The 18,481-nt window shown below is 64.4% G+C and overlaps 1 protein-coding gene across 13 annotated transcripts; it reads right to left on the reverse strand.

The window, feature by feature from the left end:
• Window positions 1-585: 585 nt before the first annotated feature.
• FGFR3 (fibroblast growth factor receptor 3) lies at window positions 586-17,400 on the reverse strand. 13 transcript variants are annotated; one of them, XM_070506368.1, is made up of 19 exons: window positions 17,219-17,393; window positions 16,629-16,839; window positions 10,842-11,105; window positions 10,470-10,523; window positions 10,315-10,380; window positions 8,277-8,446; window positions 8,061-8,184; window positions 7,798-7,988; window positions 6,636-6,786; window positions 5,154-5,344; window positions 4,637-4,782; window positions 4,082-4,203; window positions 3,894-4,004; window positions 3,594-3,784; window positions 3,282-3,404; window positions 3,131-3,201; window positions 2,782-2,919; window positions 2,469-2,574; window positions 586-2,376 (listed from the first exon to the last, which is right to left on the reverse strand). In XM_070506368.1, exons 2-19 carry the CDS (start codon window positions 16,735-16,737, stop codon window positions 2,230-2,232), a joined length of 2,475 nt encoding a protein of 824 aa, XP_070362469.1. In that variant the 5' UTR covers window positions 16,738-16,839; window positions 17,219-17,393; the 3' UTR covers window positions 586-2,229. The 13 variants fall into 13 exon arrangements, with proteins under 13 accessions (XP_070362469.1, XP_044623927.1, XP_044623926.1 ...); XM_044767992.2 differs by lacking the exon at window positions 6,636-6,786 and adding an exon at window positions 5,842-5,986 and having other exon boundaries at window positions 8,277-8,449; window positions 17,219-17,360; XM_044767991.2 differs by lacking the exon at window positions 6,636-6,786 and adding an exon at window positions 5,842-5,986 and having other exon boundaries at window positions 4,637-4,785; window positions 8,277-8,449; window positions 17,219-17,360.
• Between the last annotated feature and the right edge of the window lie 1,081 nt (window positions 17,401-18,481).

The raw sequence follows: 18,481 nt of genomic DNA on the forward strand, positions 1-18,481 counted from the left end.
AGGTGGACTTTGCTTACATGCAGCTCTGTGAGGGGACCCACCTAGAAACCTCCCCATCCCCAGCTAACTGGATAGGCAGATGCCAGGGGGTTGGGTGAGGCCTCAGAACCAGCTGCAGGTGCCTGGACATGACCCCACCCAGACTCTGTGAGCTGGGGGCAGCCAGAGACCTCCTTGCACCACCCACCCCCATGATGGTCTCATTGCACCCTCCCATGGACACCACACTGCCTGCATTCCCTGCCTTTGGGGGCGCCAGACCGAGGCAATGAAGACCACTGGTGACCCTGAGATTCCGCCCTGCCAGCATTCGGCCCCCATGCAACTGGACACATCGGACCACCCCCATCCTCACCCTGGCTTTGCCCAGAACTCATCCTATCTGAGCCAGAGACCTGGGCAGGAAATCCTTGGAGCGCACATGGCCCAAGCTGCCAGTCCCAGTCTGGGGGCCACCTGGCAACAGCTGTGATCCCTTCGTCCTGGGGAGGGGCAGACGAGAGAACCTGCCCCAGGCGGGCAGTGAGGACACTGAGCTGCCTGGGGTCCCAGAAGGGCAGGAGACAAGAAAGCATGAAGCAGGGATCTGAGCCAGTTGTCCCTGTTTATTTTTTGGAAAGCACACTCCTGGTTTGGGCCAACACCTTTGGCCCCCACAAGGCTGGGGGCCCTGAGAACAGAGACTGCCCCAAGCCACTGCCTGGCCGGCCAGCTGACAAGCAGAGGACAGCCATCCGAACTTGGTAGGGGGGCCATTAACAGTATGAAAAGTAACAAAAATGAATTCTCAGCTTTCTCTCCCAAGCTTTAAAGGTAGCAGTCCAGGCTATAAAAGTGTAGAAGCATTGCGTAAGAAGTGTTAAATCTACAGCAAATACATCTTGTAAAAACTCAATAAATTATATATATAGATATATATAAACTTGTAACATCTAATAACATCTGAACCTGCATGCAGGACTGGCCCCCACTGGAAACTGCCTCCCCGCCCTGAACGCATGGCAATTAGAACTTGTACGAAAATACCAGCTGGCTTTCAAGTCCAAAAAAATAAATCTCCTAAAGAAAAATCCCATAGAAATCTAATTCCCCTGCAAAAGAAGGCCAAAGGAAATAAAATATCTTCACTGGAATCACCTCAAACTATTAACGACCCTTCAGGGTGCGAGGGGGCTGCTGCTCTGGCCTCGGGGTGTGGGCTGGGCGCACCCAGCGCCGCCACACTTTCTCAGGATAAACCTTCTCGGCTGTTAATAAGTTAAAACAAACCTCTGCCACACGGCTGGCTAAACACTACGAGCGGGGAAGGAATGGGGTAGGGATGCGAGTTCTGGGGGTCCATAAATAGCTTTACAAATATACAGGTCCAGGTACAATTTTTAAAACAAAACTGTGGTGCCGGAAAAGCCCCTCTATCCTCTGCTGGCTTTTGCGTTGGTCTCAGTGAGTTCCCCAGGGGTCCTCCCCGCAACCAGGGCACCCACCCCCTGTCTCCTGCACCCTCAGGGTCCCGTGCCTCAGTTGTACCAGCCTTTCTTCTTCCATATAGATATTTATATATATATGTATGTGTATATCATACACACAGTATCTATTTATATAAATGTACACTCATTTCTGGAATAAACCTTTCAGATAGAAGTTAAAGGCTCCCGCCTTCAGGTACCCGTAATTTCAGTCTCTGAGGAGCAGGGTGGGAAATGGGGAGGCCTGGAGGGGGGGCTGTGCACTAACACACCCCCGGACACAAGGTGCCACTTGGGCAGGAGGTGCGCCACACGGAGGCTCAGCTTGGGCACTGGGAGGGGCGGAGGCCCACCCTGGATGCAGGACCCCACCCCCCCACCCCGGGTACACCCTATGGGGCAGCAGTTGGGAGGGCAAGGGCGCCTGGGAGGGGCCCAGCTCTGCCCTGAGGGGCCTCATGGGAGGAGCCCCTTTACATTCTACATTCAGTCCCCTGGCGCTGCCTGCACAGGTGGCCAGGAGGTCACTGTACAGCAGGGTGGGCAACCCTGCACCAGGGCGGGGGGGGGAGGTTTCAAGACTCTCACATACAAGCACACGCACACACAGATGTGAAGTTGTCCGTCCATCCGTCCATCCGTCCCAGGTCTCGGGCCTGGACCCGTGGGCCCCAGGGGTCAGCGACACACCAACAGCAGCAGCATGCTGGGCGGGGGCCCGCTCTCACATTGGTGGGGGCTCAGCCCCCAGGCCTGTGGCCCTTCATGTCCGCGGGCCCCCGCTGCTGGGTGGGGCTGGGGGCAGCAGGTCGTGGGCAAACACAGAGTCGTCCCCCGAGGAGCTGGAGCTGGGGGTGTCCTGGCTGCCCGGCGAGTACTGCTCGAAAGGCACCGACAGGTCCAGGTACTCCTGCGGGCGGGCGGGCAGCCGTCAGGGCTGTGCTCAGGCGGCACCCCCCGTGGGCCATCCCACAGCGAGGTGGAGCGGGGGCCAGCACTCACGTCGGTGGACGTCACAGTGAGAATGCGGTCCAGGTCCTCCACCAGCTGCTTGAAGGTGGGCCTCTGGGAGGGCACAGCGTGCCAGCACTCCCGCATGATCATGTACCTGGGGGACAGAGCGCTCAGGTCTGGCCCCTGGCCCAGTGCCCACCCGCACCAAGCCTGTGCCAGCGTCCACACCTCTCCCTCAGGAATGGCTTTGGGGGCCACGAGCCCCTTACCCTGCCCGGGGGGCTGAGGTGCACTGGGAGCAGGGAGCTCGGGGCCCTGGTGGGACCTGCCCTGTGGACAGGTGCCGCGATAGTGCACTCACAGGTCGTGTGTGCAGTTGGCCGGCTTGTCCATGCGGTGGCCTTCCTTCAGCAGCTTGAAGAGCTCCTCCACTGGGATGCCAGGGTACGGCGAGCCCCCCAGTGTGAAGATCTCCCAGAGCAGGACCCCAAAGGACCAGCTGTGGGGTGGGGGGCACCGCACCATGAGACTGCCCTGAAGCTCATGGGCCCACCTGCCCCAGAACAGACCCCGTGGACCCCAAAGGGAATGGACCAGGTGCAGGCTCCTGTTGGGGTCCCGGCTCCCCCGGGAGCTCCCATGACCCCTCCCTTGGAGTAGCCTGTGCTCCACGCAGCTCCCCTCCCCAGCCCAGGTCTGGGGCCACATACACGTCGCTCTGGTGGGTGTAGACTCGGTCAAATAAGGCCTCGGGTGCCATCCACTTCACAGGCAGCCGACCCTGAGAGGAGGAAGGGGCACGTTGGCTGCCAGGAGGCCCCCCAAGCTCGCCCCTCACCCCCAACCTAAGGCCAGACTCACGTTGGTGGTCTTTTTGTAGTAGTCAAGGTTGTGCACGTCTCGGGCCAGGCCAAAGTCCGCGATCTTCATCACATTGTCCTCAGTCACCAGCACGTTGCGGGCCGCCAGGTCCCTGTGGATGCACTGGGGGGCAGGACCAGGCCTGAGGCTGACCCCTGCCAGCTGCTCCCCTGCTCCTCACATGGCCCTGCCTGGACCCCCTACTCCAGGGCCCGCCCTGGCCTGTGCCCCCTAGAGCCCTGGCAGGCCAAGGGATCCCTGCTGTGGCCTGTGATGGGCGGCGAGCTGTCCCCTCCTCCCCAGCCCTCTCACCTTCTGTGAGGCCAGGTACTCCATGCCCCGGGCCACCTGGTAGGCGCAAGACACCAGGTCCTTGAAGGTGAGCTGCTCCTCCGGCAGCTTGCAAGTGTCGAAGGAGTAGTCCATGCCCGGGGGCCTCCTCGCCCGCAGGTACTCCCTCAGGTTGCCCTTGGCCGCATACTCCACCAGCACGTACAGGGGCCCTGCAAGCAAAGGCGCCTCAGAGGGGACGCCTTGGCTCAGAGGGACGCCTCGGCCCAGAAGGGGCCACCCGCCCTCCGGTCCTGAGGCCCGCCCACCCGTGGCGCCTACCGCCCTGTGTGCAGGCCCCCAGCAGGTTGATGATGTTCTTGTGCTTGCCGATCATCTTCATCATCTCCATCTCGGACACCAGGTCCGACAGGTCTTTGTCTGTGGCATCGTCTGCATGGGGACGAGGGTGTGTCAGGTGGCACTGCCCCAGCCTGGCACAGGCTCCCCCTGCCACACTCCTCCCTCACCTTTCAGCATCTTCACAGCCACGGTGACGGGCTTGGCGGCCCGGTCCTTGTCAATGCCAATGGCCTCTGCCATGACCACCTGGCCAAAGCAGCCCTCCCCGAGAGGCTTGCCCAGGGTCAGCCTGGTGGCAGAAGCAGAGACAATGAGCACTCCCACCCGCTCGCAGCCTTGTCCCAGGCAGCCTTTGAGACCCAGTGCCATCACTTCCAGGAAGCCCTCCCACACTTGCCCCTATAAGCCTGCTCATGAGGATGAAGGACACTGCTCCTCTGGCCCCTTGCCCTGTGCCGTGTCCTCTAGACACAGCACTTTGTACGGGTGGGTCCTCACCCAGTACCTCCACCTGAGGAGCATCTGTCCCCAGGCCAGCCTCCTCCACCAGGCCCCAGCAGCACATCCAACAGTTGCCACACCGCCAATGGCCTTGATTCCTACCTGACTCTGATCTGAATTGAATCAGATCACTGAGTGGTGGCCCCTCTCCCCAACCATGGAAACCCTAACCCCTATGCGGCCCAGACCTCAGCACACACCATCCCAGTGCCACCACTGACCGGGCCCGGGACAGCTCCCACTTGGGGTCGGCGGGCAGCTCGAGCTCAGAGACATTGGCCAGCACGGGGCCCTCCCCCGAGGACAGCCGGGCGATCCGCACCAGGGGCGTGTTCGAGTTCATGGACGAGTTGGACTCCAAGGACACCTGCTTGGGTCGGCAAGGGAAGGTTGGTGCCACAGGGCTGCACGAAGCTTGCGGGGGGCCCCCAAGGACAGCAAGGCCATGGCTGTGCTGGGCCTGCCTGGGAGGGGGTGTCTGATTTTCTCACAGGGCCAACTAAAGACTTTTTAAATGTTTTGTGCTCCAAAGTAACCCAGGCTCCATGTGGTGACCATGAAGACATGGGAGAGGTTGGTCTGCCCACTGCAGAAACGTGTCCCGGGGCAGGCCCTAGGCCTTGGACACCACAGGGTGTCCCTGAGCTCAGGAACCCAGAAGAGTGGGTCACGGGGGGGTCTGGGAGGCCCGGGGTGGGCAGACGGGTGGCTCGGAACCTGGTATCTACTTTCTGTTACCTGTCGCTTGAGCGGGAAGCGGGAGACCTTGTGCACGGTGGGCGAGCCCAGGCCTTTCTTGGGGGGGCTGCGCAGGCGGCAGAGCGTCACGGCGGCCACCACCAGGATGAAGAGGAGGAAGCCCACCCCGTAGCTGAGGACACCTGCATACACGCTGCCGGCCTCACCAGCCTCCACCAGCTCCTCCTCGGCTGCAAAGACACGGGCGTTGGGGGCCTGGCCCAGCCTCACGAGAGCCCCCACAGGCCGCCCCAGGCTGGAGCCGCAGGCACAGTGGGGGTGGGAAAGGGGGCTGAGCCCCACTGGTGGGGCTGCGAGGCCTCAATGCCACACTCATTGAGGATATTGCGGTCAGAAACGCCTGAGCCAGGAGGGGCAGACCCACGAGAGAAGGAGCCCAGCGGAGACAGCAGCACCCACACCCGCCACCCAGGGAGATGCCAAAGCCGCCGCATAGGCTACTGGGGACCTGGCTGAGAGCAAGGGGTCGAGGGATGCCCCTCTCGGCCAAGACAAGGTCGCGTCAACTCTGTTCCCATACCAGGCAGAGGGCCTGGTGCGAGGGCTCCGTGGAGCAGGGCAGCCATGAGCCGCAGGGTCCCCTGCCTTTCCCTGGCGGCTTTGGTGTGTCCCAAGCCAGCAGCCCTGAGAAGACAGGTGCAGAGCAAGCAGCAGCAGGAGCCAGTACCTGGCAGCACCACCAGCCACGCAGAGTGATGGGAAAACCCGATAGAATTGCCTGCCAGGCACGTGTACTCCCCCGCGTCCTCAAAGGTGACATTGCGTAAGGACAGAACCTCTAGCTCCTTGTCGGTGGTGTTAGCGCCCGCCGTCTACAAAGAGAGAACAGAGCGCGATAGGCGAGCGCCAGCACCTCCCACGGGCACCACAGCCAGAGTCCACACGGCGACGATCCAGCCAGGCTGCAAGGAAAACGCCGCCACCACCGCCACGGCCACGGCCACGGCGCCGAGGGTCCTCCGCCTCGTGCGTCCACACCGAGCCCGAAGCCAGTCCCTCCACCGGAGAGTCCTCTGTCCCAGGTGAGCGCCAGGCATGTGGCCAGCAGCGTGCCGCACAAACACAGCATGCGGGGTTAGCTTGAATACAGGGAGGGGGTGCAGGCGGGTGGGCAGATGGACAGACACACAGACCGACCAACAGGAAGTGAGCAGGCAGCAGAGCCAGAGGCCAGAGAAAGTGAAGGCAGATGCTCACAGACAGAGGGGTGCAGCCCCCGTAGGGGCTGAGGGCCTTCAGGGGGCACACGTGGGGGTGCAAGCAGGGTCAGCACAGGCCGCAGGAGTTGAAGCAAGCAGTCTCAGCGGAGGCCAGAGGCGCCAGCGTTGCAGAGGCAGCCACGTCTGGAGTGTGAGCCGGGGGGTAGGGAGCGAGCAGGACAGGGGCGTGCAGACGGGCGCATGGCCAGGGCGTCGGAGCTGGAGCTCGGCGTGCCAGGCGGGCGTGGGACAGAGTTGTTACCTGCTTGGGGCCCGTGAACACGCAGCCAAAAGGCCTTCTCAGCCACGCCTATGAAATTGGAGGCTCGACAGAGGTACTCGCCCCCGTCGCGCGCAGACACATTGGCCAGGCGGAGGCGCGCGTCGGCCTCCACACTCTCACTGATCCAGGACTGCGGGGACAAGAGACCCGGCTCAGGCACGCCCGCGGCAGCCCAGCCAGGCACGAGCGGCCGTGCAGGAGCGGCCCCAGTCCAGACCTCACACAAGGGCGACCCCCAATCCCGAGGCTTGGAGGCAAGAAGCAGGAGACCCCCAAGGAATGGATGGGGAGCTAGGTCATGACAGCCGGGAAGGCTGCTTGGAGGAGGCATGGAGGCATGCCACGGCAGTGGGCTGTGGTTTCAGAGGAGACGCCTTCTCCACGTCCGCCCCCCACAGCCCAGAGGGTAGCCCTGGCAGGCACCCCTCAGAGAGGTCCTCCCTGGCTGGTGCTCAGCCTGCCCACCCCAACGGGGCCCACAGCAGCCTCTCCAAGTCGGGTCCAGACTCCCACTCCCCGCCCGAGCGCCTGCTCCCTGCCCCCATCAGCCCATCTTTTCTCTAAACAGATGTTTCTCTTTGGGCTGCGAGTGTTGCAACCATCCCAACTCGGGTGGCCCCCCACCCCTGGGGCCGTGGGAACAAAGCTGAGGCTGTCCTGCCCCGAGGGCCAAGGGAGGGAAGCAGGCGGGGTGGCAGCCACGCTCTGCACACACTGACAACGCCCAGGCGGGCTAAGCCGGGCCTCTTAGGCCCAGGGCATGCTGGGAGGGTTCAGCTGCCACCTGCCTGCCCTGGGCCCTTGAGCTGGAGCCCACCCCTGGGGCCATGTGCAGGCCTGCCTCCAGGACTGAGGCTGACCCTAAGAGCAGACAGGGAAACTGAGGACTCACTGCAGGGTTGTGTCCTGCCTGTGGCCCAAAGCAGGGCCTCCCAAGCCAACCCCGCTCCCGTGCAGGGCCAAGCCCAACCGCCCTGACTCGCCCCCCCACCCCGTGCAGGTCCAAAGCCTGATCCCCAACCACCACCCTTTTAACCCAACGGGCCTCCTGCCTGGGACGCCCTCCCAAGTCCCCGGCCAAGGGGGCCCAGCAGAGCCAGGCCCGACAGCTCATGAGTGCACAGCCGGCGGCAGTGCCCACCTTGAGCACGGTGACGTAGGGTGTGCCATCGGGTCCCACTTTGCTGCCGTTCACCTCCACGTGCTTCAGCCACTGGATGTGCGGCTGCGCATCGCTGTACACCTTGCAGTGGAACTCCACGTCACTGCCCAGCACTGCCGTCTGGTTGGCTGGCAGCCCCGCCTGCAGGATGGGCCGGTGTGGGGAGCGCTCTGCGGGGCAGACAGGGGCTTAGGGGCTGCCCTGGCATGCACCCACCCACACCCACCAGCACTGGTCCTCACCCAGCACGTCCAGAGTGTATGTCTGCTGGATGCTGCCAAACTTGTTCTCCACAACACACGTGTAGTTGCCGCGGTCAGAGGGCACCACACTCTCCATGACCAGGCTCCACTGCTGGTGCCGCAGCTGCAGGTGGACACCCGGGTGAGTGGACAGCAGGCTGCAGCCTCCACCAGCCGGCACCCAGAGGCCCTGGCACCACCCACAGCCAGGCCCACCTTGATGCCCCCAATGCGATGCTCGCCTCGGAACTCCTTGCCATTCTTCAGCCAGGAGATGGACGGAGTGGGGTTGCCAGCAGCCGGACAGCGGAAGCGAACAGTGTTGGCAGCTGGCACAGCCAGCAGCTTCTTGTCCATCCGCTCTGGCCGCGTCCAGTAAGGGGCCCCTGCTGGCGGAGAAACACGTGAATGCCACAACCAGGGTAGGGAGGAAAGGCCTACCTGACTTAAGCTTCAAAAGCTATCCCACTGCCCACCCCGCCGGCCTCAGTCTCCCCTCCTGAGTAGGGAGTATTGATTGCCCTTTCAAGGACCCCGGCCTGGGCTGGAGAAGGTTTCCAGTAGCCTCGACACTACCGCCTGGCACTCTCAAAGCCAGATCACATGTCTCCTCCCCTCCCTGTCTGCTTCTCCCAAACACACTCCAGCCGAGAGGGTCAAGGGCACCACACCCTGGCACAGGGGCCTTTAGGACACAGGATGTCTCTCACGGGAGCACTCACCCACACAGGGAGGCACACTTGGGGCAGGCCCACCAAGGGGAAGACCCAGCTGGCAGAGGGACTAGGTCAGCCCAGGTCACGAAGCCCAGCTGGATGGACAAGCAGTTAACCAGGAGGCAAGGCCCAGCCACCTACAGAACCAGGAGCCTTGGAGGCAGCCGGGCGCCCACCAGAACTACAGGACCCCAGCCACCCTCTGCAGTGCTCCAAGGCCTGACAGGCAGCACGTGGGGACAGGTGACGTGGCAGTTCCCTCTCATCTGGTTTCTAGGACTGTCCTCACACTCGCCCTCACAGTCCAACTGGTTTTTCTCCTTCTTTGAGGCTGGGGTGGGGGCTGCGTATCCCAGGAGGGAGGCAGCAGAGGCCCGGAACAGGGAGGGAGGCAGCCCCCTCGCCGTACAGAAGCCATCTCACAGACGAGGGCACTGAGGCCTGGGGGGAGCAGTGTGGACAAACGCTGGGAAGAGGTGCCTCCTAGGGTTCTGAACGCTGGGGGGCAGAGGCCCCAAGGCAACCCCGAGAGCCTAGCAGGCTGTGGCAGGGGCTATACCCCGAGCCTGGGAGACCACGATGACTCAGCACTGCAGACCAGGCCTTCTGGAAGGCAGCCCTGCCAGGGACCCTCAGTGTCCTTGAGCCCACAAGGGAAGAAACATCAAACACCTGTCTGGGATGGCCAGGGTGGCTGGGGCACCAAGAGCACCTGGTGGTGAGAGGGGGCGGAGGATGGGGGCAGCCGGGCAGGAGTTTGGCTCTAAACTTCCTGGCAGCCAAAGGGAAAAGGGAAAAGAGGAGAAACCCAACAGCTCCTTAGGTGGGAGCCTTTCTTGCCTCAGTGGGTCCTAGAGCCCACCCCAGAGGTGGGGCGCTCACACGAGCCCCTAGAGCCTCTCCCAGGACCCCTCCTCTCCCAGCTTTCCTCCCAGCTCCGCCTCCCTGGCTGATTCCTCACCTCCTTGCCCACTAGACCCCACAGCACCCCCAGGCTCTGTCCACACAGACTGCTTATCTTGGCATTTCAAACTCGGCTCCTCCAAAACCTCTTCCCTAACTGGCCCCTCCACCTCCACAGCTGGGCAAAGTCCACCTGCCAGCTTTCCAGGCCAAAATACCTGGGTGCTGTCACCTCAACTGCTCTCACACTCAAAGCCTGTCACCGGAACACGCTGTTGGCACTCCCTTTACAGTAACTATGGCCAAACCTGGTGTCCCTGGTGGCCCACAGCCACCTCCCTCTCTACCTGGACTGTCTCGGTTGCCTCTGACTGCCCCTAACCCCGCAGTCCACTGGCCCCATTGCAGACTCCTGAGCCCCCCTGCCCTGGTGTACCCACGCCTGGATGGACCACCTCACTCACAGGCTTCCCTCCTCCAGCCCTGGCCACACTGGCCTCCTCGCCACCCTGGAGCCCCACACTTCAGTCTCCTCCTCGTCTGCAGATGGCGTCTCCCTCCCCCACCAGCTTGCCACCCAGAGCTGAGGGCCGCGTATCCACCCCCACCTCACACTGAGGGGATCCCACACTCACTGGGCCACGGGGAGGTGTCCCTTGGCCTCAGTCTCTCACTTGCCCGATGAGCAGGAGGCCCCAGACCTGGGGAGGTATGCGGGAAGCAGACCCACTGGCTGGGAAGACAGATCGTCAACCCCAGCCAGCCCTGTGTGTCTGGAACCTGATCTCACCTGTGTCTTCGGCCTCGTCCTCCCCATCTTCGTCATCTCCCGAGGACGGAGCATCTGCAGTGCAGGCGAGAGGGAACATGGAGGAGGAGCTGGCCCGGTGACAGGCAGAGCTGGTGCCCACTTCCAGGTGCCTGCAGTTCTCAACTGCGAGGCAGTGTCCTCTCCTCCCGGGTCTGTCTCTGGCCTGCCCAGGAGGGCCCCACGTGCCCCTCACAGGTGGGGCTGGAATCCCCTCGCTCAGAAAGCACCTCCTGGGCTGTGCCCTCCACTCTACCAATGACCACCAAGACACTCGGGGTGGTGTGCAGCAACCATGCTGCCCCAAGGCGCCCAGCCACACAAGGAGCTTAGTGGGCCCTGGCAGGCGCTCACCTGTCACGCGCACGCTGAAGTGGCACAGGACATGCTGGGTGAGCCGCTGCTGGCAGCTGTAGGCCCCGGCGTCCTCATGGGAGGCATTTAGCACCTGCAGCCGCTGAGGCCCCACCAGGATGCGGTCCGATGGCATCAGCCCCACACCATCCTTGACCCAGACGGTGGGTCCCATGGGACCACCCGCAGGCAAGTGGCAGCTCAGCTCCACAGTGTCCCCACTGCCAAAGACCAACTGCTCCTGCTGGCCAGATTCAGGTCCTTCTGTGGGGGAGACGGGTGACCATGAGGCAAGTGCCCCCGAACCAGAAACACTGGGTGCTCGACCCCCCAGGAGGCCCCACGGCATCCCCCTTTACAGACGTGCCAGCACAGGCTGCAGCAGGGGCCCAGGGGGCTGGGTAGAGGCCAAGGTGACCCCAAATGAGGGAGGGAGCTGCCCGCAGAGCCTGCGGACCTGTAAGCTGTCCCGCAAAGGGCTGGGGGCCAACAGGTCTCTGTCCCTAGAACAACTCTGCATTGTGGTGCTTACGTAGACAAGACATAAATCAACATGTGTGGCTGTGCCCCAACAAAACTTCACATGTGGACACAGAAAACCCAAATTTCAGTGTCACAAAACATTATTCTTCCTTTGATTTTTTCAACCATTTAGAAATGCAATATCCACTCTGAGCTCATGGGTGGGCTATACTTTGCAGACCCACTGCCACAGCAGAGCCTCAGTGGCGGCGATGACATACCCCAGAAGGGGGTCCCACTTGGCACACCCCCGTCCCTCGTCTTGGCTTCCAAAGCAGTTCAGGACCAGAGAACAGACATTCCCCACACAAGAAGGAAGCTGCTGCGGCAGGCAGCACTGGCAGAACCTCCCAGAACAGCACTCGCTGCAGGCTGGTTCCCCAAAGCCGACACAGGCCAGGCCAGCCCGGGCTGGGGGCTCACGGGGCGTGGAACACCCTGTCCCTGGACTCAGACGGGAGTGTCTTGTGTGTGAACTACATCTCAGCAGTAAGTCAGAAGAAACACACACTAAGAAAGAGATCAGAAACACAAACAGATAGAATACCAGGTCTGGCCAGCGGGGCCTCACAGCCCAGTAGGGTGAGGGGGCCTGGGACTCCCATTTTACAGATGAGGACACAGGCTAGGGGGAGGAAGACGTCCAGACTCGGCCGGCGAGCGGATCAGAGAGGGAGCCCTTAGAGCCAGGCTGAGGAGCCCCAACCCACCCTGCCCTGCAGGGGCTGAGAAGTTGAGGTAGAGGGTCCTTGCCAAGGGTGATGCCCCCCTGCCCAGGGGCTGCCCGGATCCCAAGGGGCCAAAAAGGCCTGACACCCAAGGACACAGCACTGGCGGGGCTGACCCTCCCCTGAGGCCTTCCTGCCAGGGTCAGACAATGCCCGGAGCAGGCGGGCAGCCTGGGCTTGGGGCCCAGGACAGGGGTGGGTGGTCCTGCCGCGCAGGCCTCCTTCCCCAGACCCAGCTGGGTCGGTGGCTCCATTACTTGTCATTCTGCTGACGCGTGGCCTAGATTCGAGGGCCCAGCTGCCCACTCTGGCCACACCAGCCCCTGGCTCCCTGGACAGGCCTAATTCTGCCCACCCACCTCAGGTGGCCCCACAAGCCCCATGCCCACCAGAAGGGTCAGCAAAGTGTCCACAGCGTCTGCATCCTCAGAGGCTCCTGGCCTGACCTCCAGACCCCCAGTCCTGGCCACCGTGTCCTGTGGGGACCACCCAGTGCCGCAAGCCTACTGAGGCCCCCCAGAAGGCTGAGAACAGGCTGGTCATGGCGGCCTCAGCCCCAGGCCCCAGCCCAAGGGCAACAGCGGTTGGTTCCGGTTTGGTCTGGGCAGCGAGGCAGATCAAGACATCCGCACAAGTATTCACTTCAGCCTGGTCCAGCAAGGGACGGGGGACACAGAGCAGCCCGCAGGCCAGCCCTCTGCCGGCGGTGGTAGCGGGTAGGGCCCTGCACTCAACTGAGGGCCGACCCCTGACCTGCCCACCACCCTCGCCACTAGGTGCCTGCAAAGGCCAGGGAACCCTGGACCAGGGAAGAGATTGGCAGCAGTCTCCACCACCTGCAGGTCTAATCCACCAGACCCACCCTGATCCGGGGGGACCCAGCAGCATCTGAGTGGGTGGCCTCAGGCAGAGGAACATCTCATGATGGTCAGGGCCTGTGATGACAGGCACGGGGGACTAAGAGGCCAGGGTCTAGCTCTACCTGGAGAGTGGGCCCCTTGGTACCCGCCCCTAAAGTGGGCCCAGGAAGGGGTCTTTCTTGATCAACAAAAGGGGGGCCCACCCACACAGGCACAGGGCCCACAGACATCGTGCCATGAGGGGGCCCGCGTGCCACAGCGGGGTGAGCACAGGCAGAATGTCTGCCTCGGCCTGTGCTCCCACCCCACATGGAACTGAGCTCCATCAGGGACCGCATGCCAAGAGCAGCCCGTCCACACGGCCCAAGGAATGCTATGTCCTGGAGGAGCCGAGCTGGGCCTGTGGGCACATCTCCCAGTCACAGAGTTCTCCTGACCCTCCACTCACTGGCCTGTGCCTCAGTTTCCTCCACTGTGGAGCAGGGTAAAAATCCTGCCAGGCAGGCCAGGGAGACCACCACAGTTAAGGCACTGGAGCATATGAAAGGACGGGGACATGACGCTCCCTGCCCGGGTCTACTGCCCAGGACTGACATCCACCAGGCCACGGCCAGGGCCATCCTGCTCAGGAGGGCTGCATCCCCTCCAGGGGAAACTCGTTCCGGTTTGGGATTCCTACAGGTAAGGTCCCCCCAGTGCAATGGGGGTGCACAGGGGTTAGGCAGCACTTCATCAGAAGGGCTGTAGGGGTGACCCCAGAGAACAGGCATCAAATTCAGCCCCAACTCAAAGGAACTCGCTGGAGCCAGCCACCCTGAGGGATCCAGGGTTTTTGGGTGAGACGAGGAACAAAGCATCTGGTTCTGGGTGTGGGAGCACCTCTCCACTACTCTCCCGACCAGGGGCCCTGATGCTAGGTACATGTTTCAAAAATAGCCCAACAGAGGAGGGGCACCCCAAAGGGACCCTGAAGTCATGGGTGAAGGTCTAGTCTTCCCACCTCCCCACCTGGAAACATTCTGAAAAATTCCATAACAAAGTTAGAAAAAAAAAGGGAGGGATCCGGAGGCCGGGCAGGCTAATGAGGGCCTCCAGGATTACCCAGCCTAATCCTCCCCAAAACCGGTCCATTATCCATCCTCTCAGACAGGTAAGGAAACTGAGGCTTGAGGAGGACACTCAGAGCCCCCAAGCAGGGCCTGGGGTCAGGGAGGCCCCCCTCCTCCACTCACAGCTCATTCACTTGTAAATCACTCAGGCTTGCCCCACTGCCCCCTAAAACGCACCCAAAACCCGTGCCTGGGCAGACTCTGGTCCCACTTCCCCAAGGAGACTCTCACTACTCTCTGGGTTCAGCTGTAAATAGGGTGCACCAGGCCCCAGATTGGGCCCCCCATGTGGGATCTGAGGCCCTGGGGGGTGGGGGCACTCGCTGGCTCAGCGCAGGGGCTCAGAGGCCAGAAGTCCAGCCTTGGGCTCAGCCCAGGTTAATGAACCACCCAGAGGCCCGTGGGGCTCAAAGTCCACCCAGATGAGGAGGGGGGTGGGGAAAGTTGCAGCCAGCACCTTTCTGGGAAATGCCCTGCAAACCCCAGAGACCCCTCCTGGCTGGGTGAGGTCAGACTGCAGGCAGAGTGGCCCCCATCAACCTCCCCTGCCCGAGAACACAGCCCCGCGTGGAGAGGGAGGCTGCCCTGGTGGGGCCTGGGGTGGCCAAGGCAGTCCTTGACCCCAGCCAGCTCCAGTTCCATAATTTATGTTCCCCGGGAAAGTGCCAGCCGGGACCTCTGTAAATTTCACGAGGCCTTTGTATTTTTACTGCCTGGCCCCTCTCCTTAAGGAACCGGATTAAGTTTATTGACCTATCAACTCACTACCTGTTTCACCAGCTCTACTGCAGAGGCGGCTGGGGAGGGGGCGGGGGCCAGTTCTGGCCAAGGGAGAAGGCCCTGCGCCTCCTACCCCCTACCCTGGGGTCCTCCAGCAGCTCTGCCCCAGGCCTGTATCTGGTGGGGCACCACAGGCTTTGCGCCCCAGGACCCGGCCTCTCAGGCTCTGTCAGGTCCCGGAGCCGGGGATGGAGGGAGCCACTGCCTCCGCCCCGTGCGCCGCAGGGGGTCCAGGAGAGAGTCTGAGCCCCGCTCACTGCCCCCTCCCCCGGGGCTAGTTGACATTCCCGGGCCGTAGGGAGTAATATCTTCATCTGAATGCGAATGCTAATGCGGGGCTCCCCCCGCGGCAGCCTATTCGGCACTCCTGGAAGCGGGGGCCTCCCGAGCAGGCGCTAAAAGCGCGCGCTGACCTCGCGACGGCCTCTGTCACGCCGCTGAATGACACGCACATTCAAGCGCTGGGCCCACTTTCATTCATAAAAAAATGACATTGTTCCGGGAGGCTGCAGCAGCCGCCGGAGAAAGGGGCGCGGGGGCGCGGGGAGGGGCGGGCCGCCATCTGCCTGCGTCCTGCCCGTGGCCGCCGCCTCGCTGGCACTGCGCGCCCGCAGCCGCTCAACTCACACCTCCCCGCGAGGCTGCTGCGGCGGCCGCCATCAATGCTCGGTCTGTGGCCGCGCCGAGGTACAAAGGAGCGGCTGTTCGGGTCTCGCCCGGGTGGGGCGTGCGCTCACCAGGCGAAGGCCTCCCTCGGCGCGGCCGCCGGGCCGGGGCTAGGGGTGCGCGCAGCCCCCTCGCCCGCGCCGGGCCTCCCAGGGCCCCGGGGCTGGCTGTCCCCAGGGGCCAAGGACGCCCATCTCTGCCCGACAGCCGGGAGCCTGGAAGTCCGAGTGACGGGCGGCGGCGCCGGAGCACTCGGCCGGACCCGGCTGGGGGCCGCGCGCGCCGCACCTCGAGGGCCGCGGCGCGTGTGCGGGGCGGGGCCCAGAGCAAAGACACCCTCGCGCCTCTCCCCTGCCCTCGCTCTGCCGGCCCTCTGCTAGACCGTCCACGTCCCGCCGGACCCTGACCACCAACTAAGATCCGCGGCTCCACGCCCCCTCGAAGATCCGCCCTCTCACCTCCCGGCGCCCCGCTGGCGTTCGGCGCGCACCCCCGGGGAGCAGACACCTTCATCCACAGGGCGTGAGAGCAGGGTGGGGGAACCGAGGCACTGGAAGATGTCACCTCGTCACGCAGGCCACTGGGGGTCAGCGGCCGGGCCGCGCGCTGACGCACTCTCATACCTCCCTCCAAAGTCCGGCATCAAGCTTTGGCCGAAGCTGGCCATCAACTGGGGCCCAAAGAGGGGTTGGGGCAGCGGCACCAACAATAGGAACTTTCCGTCAGAGCAGAACCAGCCGGGCAACAATGGGAATCGTGGAGATGCAGCCTCGCGCCCTCCGGACGGCGCCTAAGGGCACGCTGCGCCCCACTGGGGAACTGCGGGGGCGGGGGCTGCGGACACCGCCGCCGCGCGCAGCTCCCCGCTGCAGCCTAGCACTTGGGTGGTAGCCCTGCGGCTCCAGGTGCCCCACAAACTGCCGCGCCAGCTCTGGCCGCGATCCCCAGGGAGGGAGGGCGGCAGAAACCCAGATACTGCTCCTGCGGTACCAGCCCAGGGCGCGCCCTCGGGCCCACTCAGATCTGGAGCCCCCCAGTCACCCAGGCGCCTGTTCCTGGGCCCCGACGCCTCCGCCAGCGGAGCCGCAGGCTCCTCTGCGTACCCGTCGAGTCCTTCCTTACCTGCCGCTCTCCGCATGACGCGCTGCTCCATGCCCGGGGGTCCCGAGCTGGCGCCGGTCACGACCGCCACAGTCACGCAGAGCGCGAGGGCGCAAGCCGGGGCGCCCATCGCGGGCGCGTGGGTTACGGCGTCCTCAGGCGGCGCGCGCGGGCATGCTGCCCCCCATGGCCCGGTTCTGGCACCGGCGGGAGGAGGGCCCCGCTCTGGAGTCTGCGAGAGAAGGCAGGCAGCTCGTTACCCAGGCGGGCCGGGCGCTCAGGGGCGGAAGCGGCGGTGGCCCGGCTCCGGCGCCCCGGCCCCTCCGACCCCCGGCCGCCCCGCCCGCCGCCGCCGCCCTGGGCTCCCGGGCCGCCTGGCGCCGGCCGCCTCCTCCCCGCCGCGGTCCCTCCCTCCCTCCCCCTTCCCTCCCTGGCTGCTGCAGAGCCCTCCCAGGGCGGCGGCGGCGGCGGCAAACTTTCCAGAGCGGGAAGCCTGCGCCCCGGCCGGGCCCCGCCGCAGAGACCGCTAGGGATCCAGCCCCCCGCGCGCTCCGGCCCCGCCGCGCGCCCGCCTGGACCCCTCCGCGCCCGCCCGACCCCCGCGTACCGACCTGGCGGCCGCCGGCGCCCGACTCGCTGAGCGCGGCTCTTGCTCCGGCTCAGTGCCCGCCGGCCCAGCGCCTGCTCTCCGTCCCTCCGGCCGTCGGCTCGCCGGTGCGCCCGTGCGCCTGGCCGAGCAGGACCGCGCGGCGCCAGCTGCCCGCGCCGCCGCCGCCGCCGCGCTCTGAGCCCCGGCGGCCCGGCGCGCTGCAGCCAGTGGGGGCCGGCCCGCGCCCGCCCCGCCCCGCCCCGCCCCGCCCCGCCCCGCCCCGGCCACGCCCGCCCGGACTCGCTGGGGCGCGGGGACACGCCCCTCCCCTGGGGCGGTCCGGAGGCGGGGCCGCGACTCGCCTCGCCCCCGCCCGCGGAGGGGATTAGAGGGGGCGGGGCCGGGCGGGGGCGCCGGGCGGTCTCCGAGGGCGTGGGAGCCGGGGCTGGGCGGGCGAGGCCCCCAGCCATACCGCTGGGCCGCGCGCTGAGGGCGGCCCCGCGCCGGGCGGGCGGTCAGAGAGGCCGTGTGCAGGCCTCCGCTTGCATAGCGCGCAGTCTGGGATACCACCCGCCGCTGATCAGGGGCTCAGGTTCGGGGATCGCGGGGCCATAGAGAGGGGTGGTCTCGGTGAGTGAAGCATGTCAGAGAGGCTGCACGGAGAAGTAGCAGCTCAAGCTGAGCGGCGAGGTGTGAGCAGCCAATCCTGAGGTGGAGGAGCACAGGACAGCATCCTCGTGGGGGAACTGCGTGTGCAAAGGCCTGGGGGTGAAGGACTGTTTCCCTGGGGCTGAAGTGCAAGGGGACTGCACCCCAGAAGCTGTGCTCACTGCTGCATTTATTAAGCGCACGGCCTGAGTTCTCTGCCGGAGGGGGTCATTGCCCCACTCCCCGAGGAGGAAACAAATTTAGAGATTGGGTGCTTGCCAGGCATCAGAATGGAGGGCAGGGGCTGGGACCCCAGGTAGGGGATGCCAAAGCTTGGGCTCTAAGGAAGGACAAGGAGGGAACCTGAGCTGGCCCAAGGTGTGGGACCAATCCAAGCTAGGGAGGACTCACTGTGGCAGTGGCTTCTGTGTCCACCTTCACAAGGAAGAGGGCTCTTCTCCCACTATCACACAAGCCCAGGGGGGCTGGGAGCCTACAGGAGCCAGGGAGAGGAGAGGGTGACACCTGGGCAAGGCTCTGGGCTGCCCCAGCCAAGTGCCTCTGGCCCAGCTGGCTGTGGCTTCTGGGACTCGGTTTGCTCCTCAGGAAATGGGCAGTGAAAGCCCGTCTGTGCCTG

The sequence above is a fragment of the Equus asinus genome, chromosome 3 (genome assembly GCF_041296235.1).
Source record: "Equus asinus isolate D_3611 breed Donkey chromosome 3, EquAss-T2T_v2, whole genome shotgun sequence".
In the NCBI taxonomy this organism is placed as follows: Eukaryota; Metazoa; Chordata; class Mammalia; order Perissodactyla; family Equidae; genus Equus; species Equus asinus.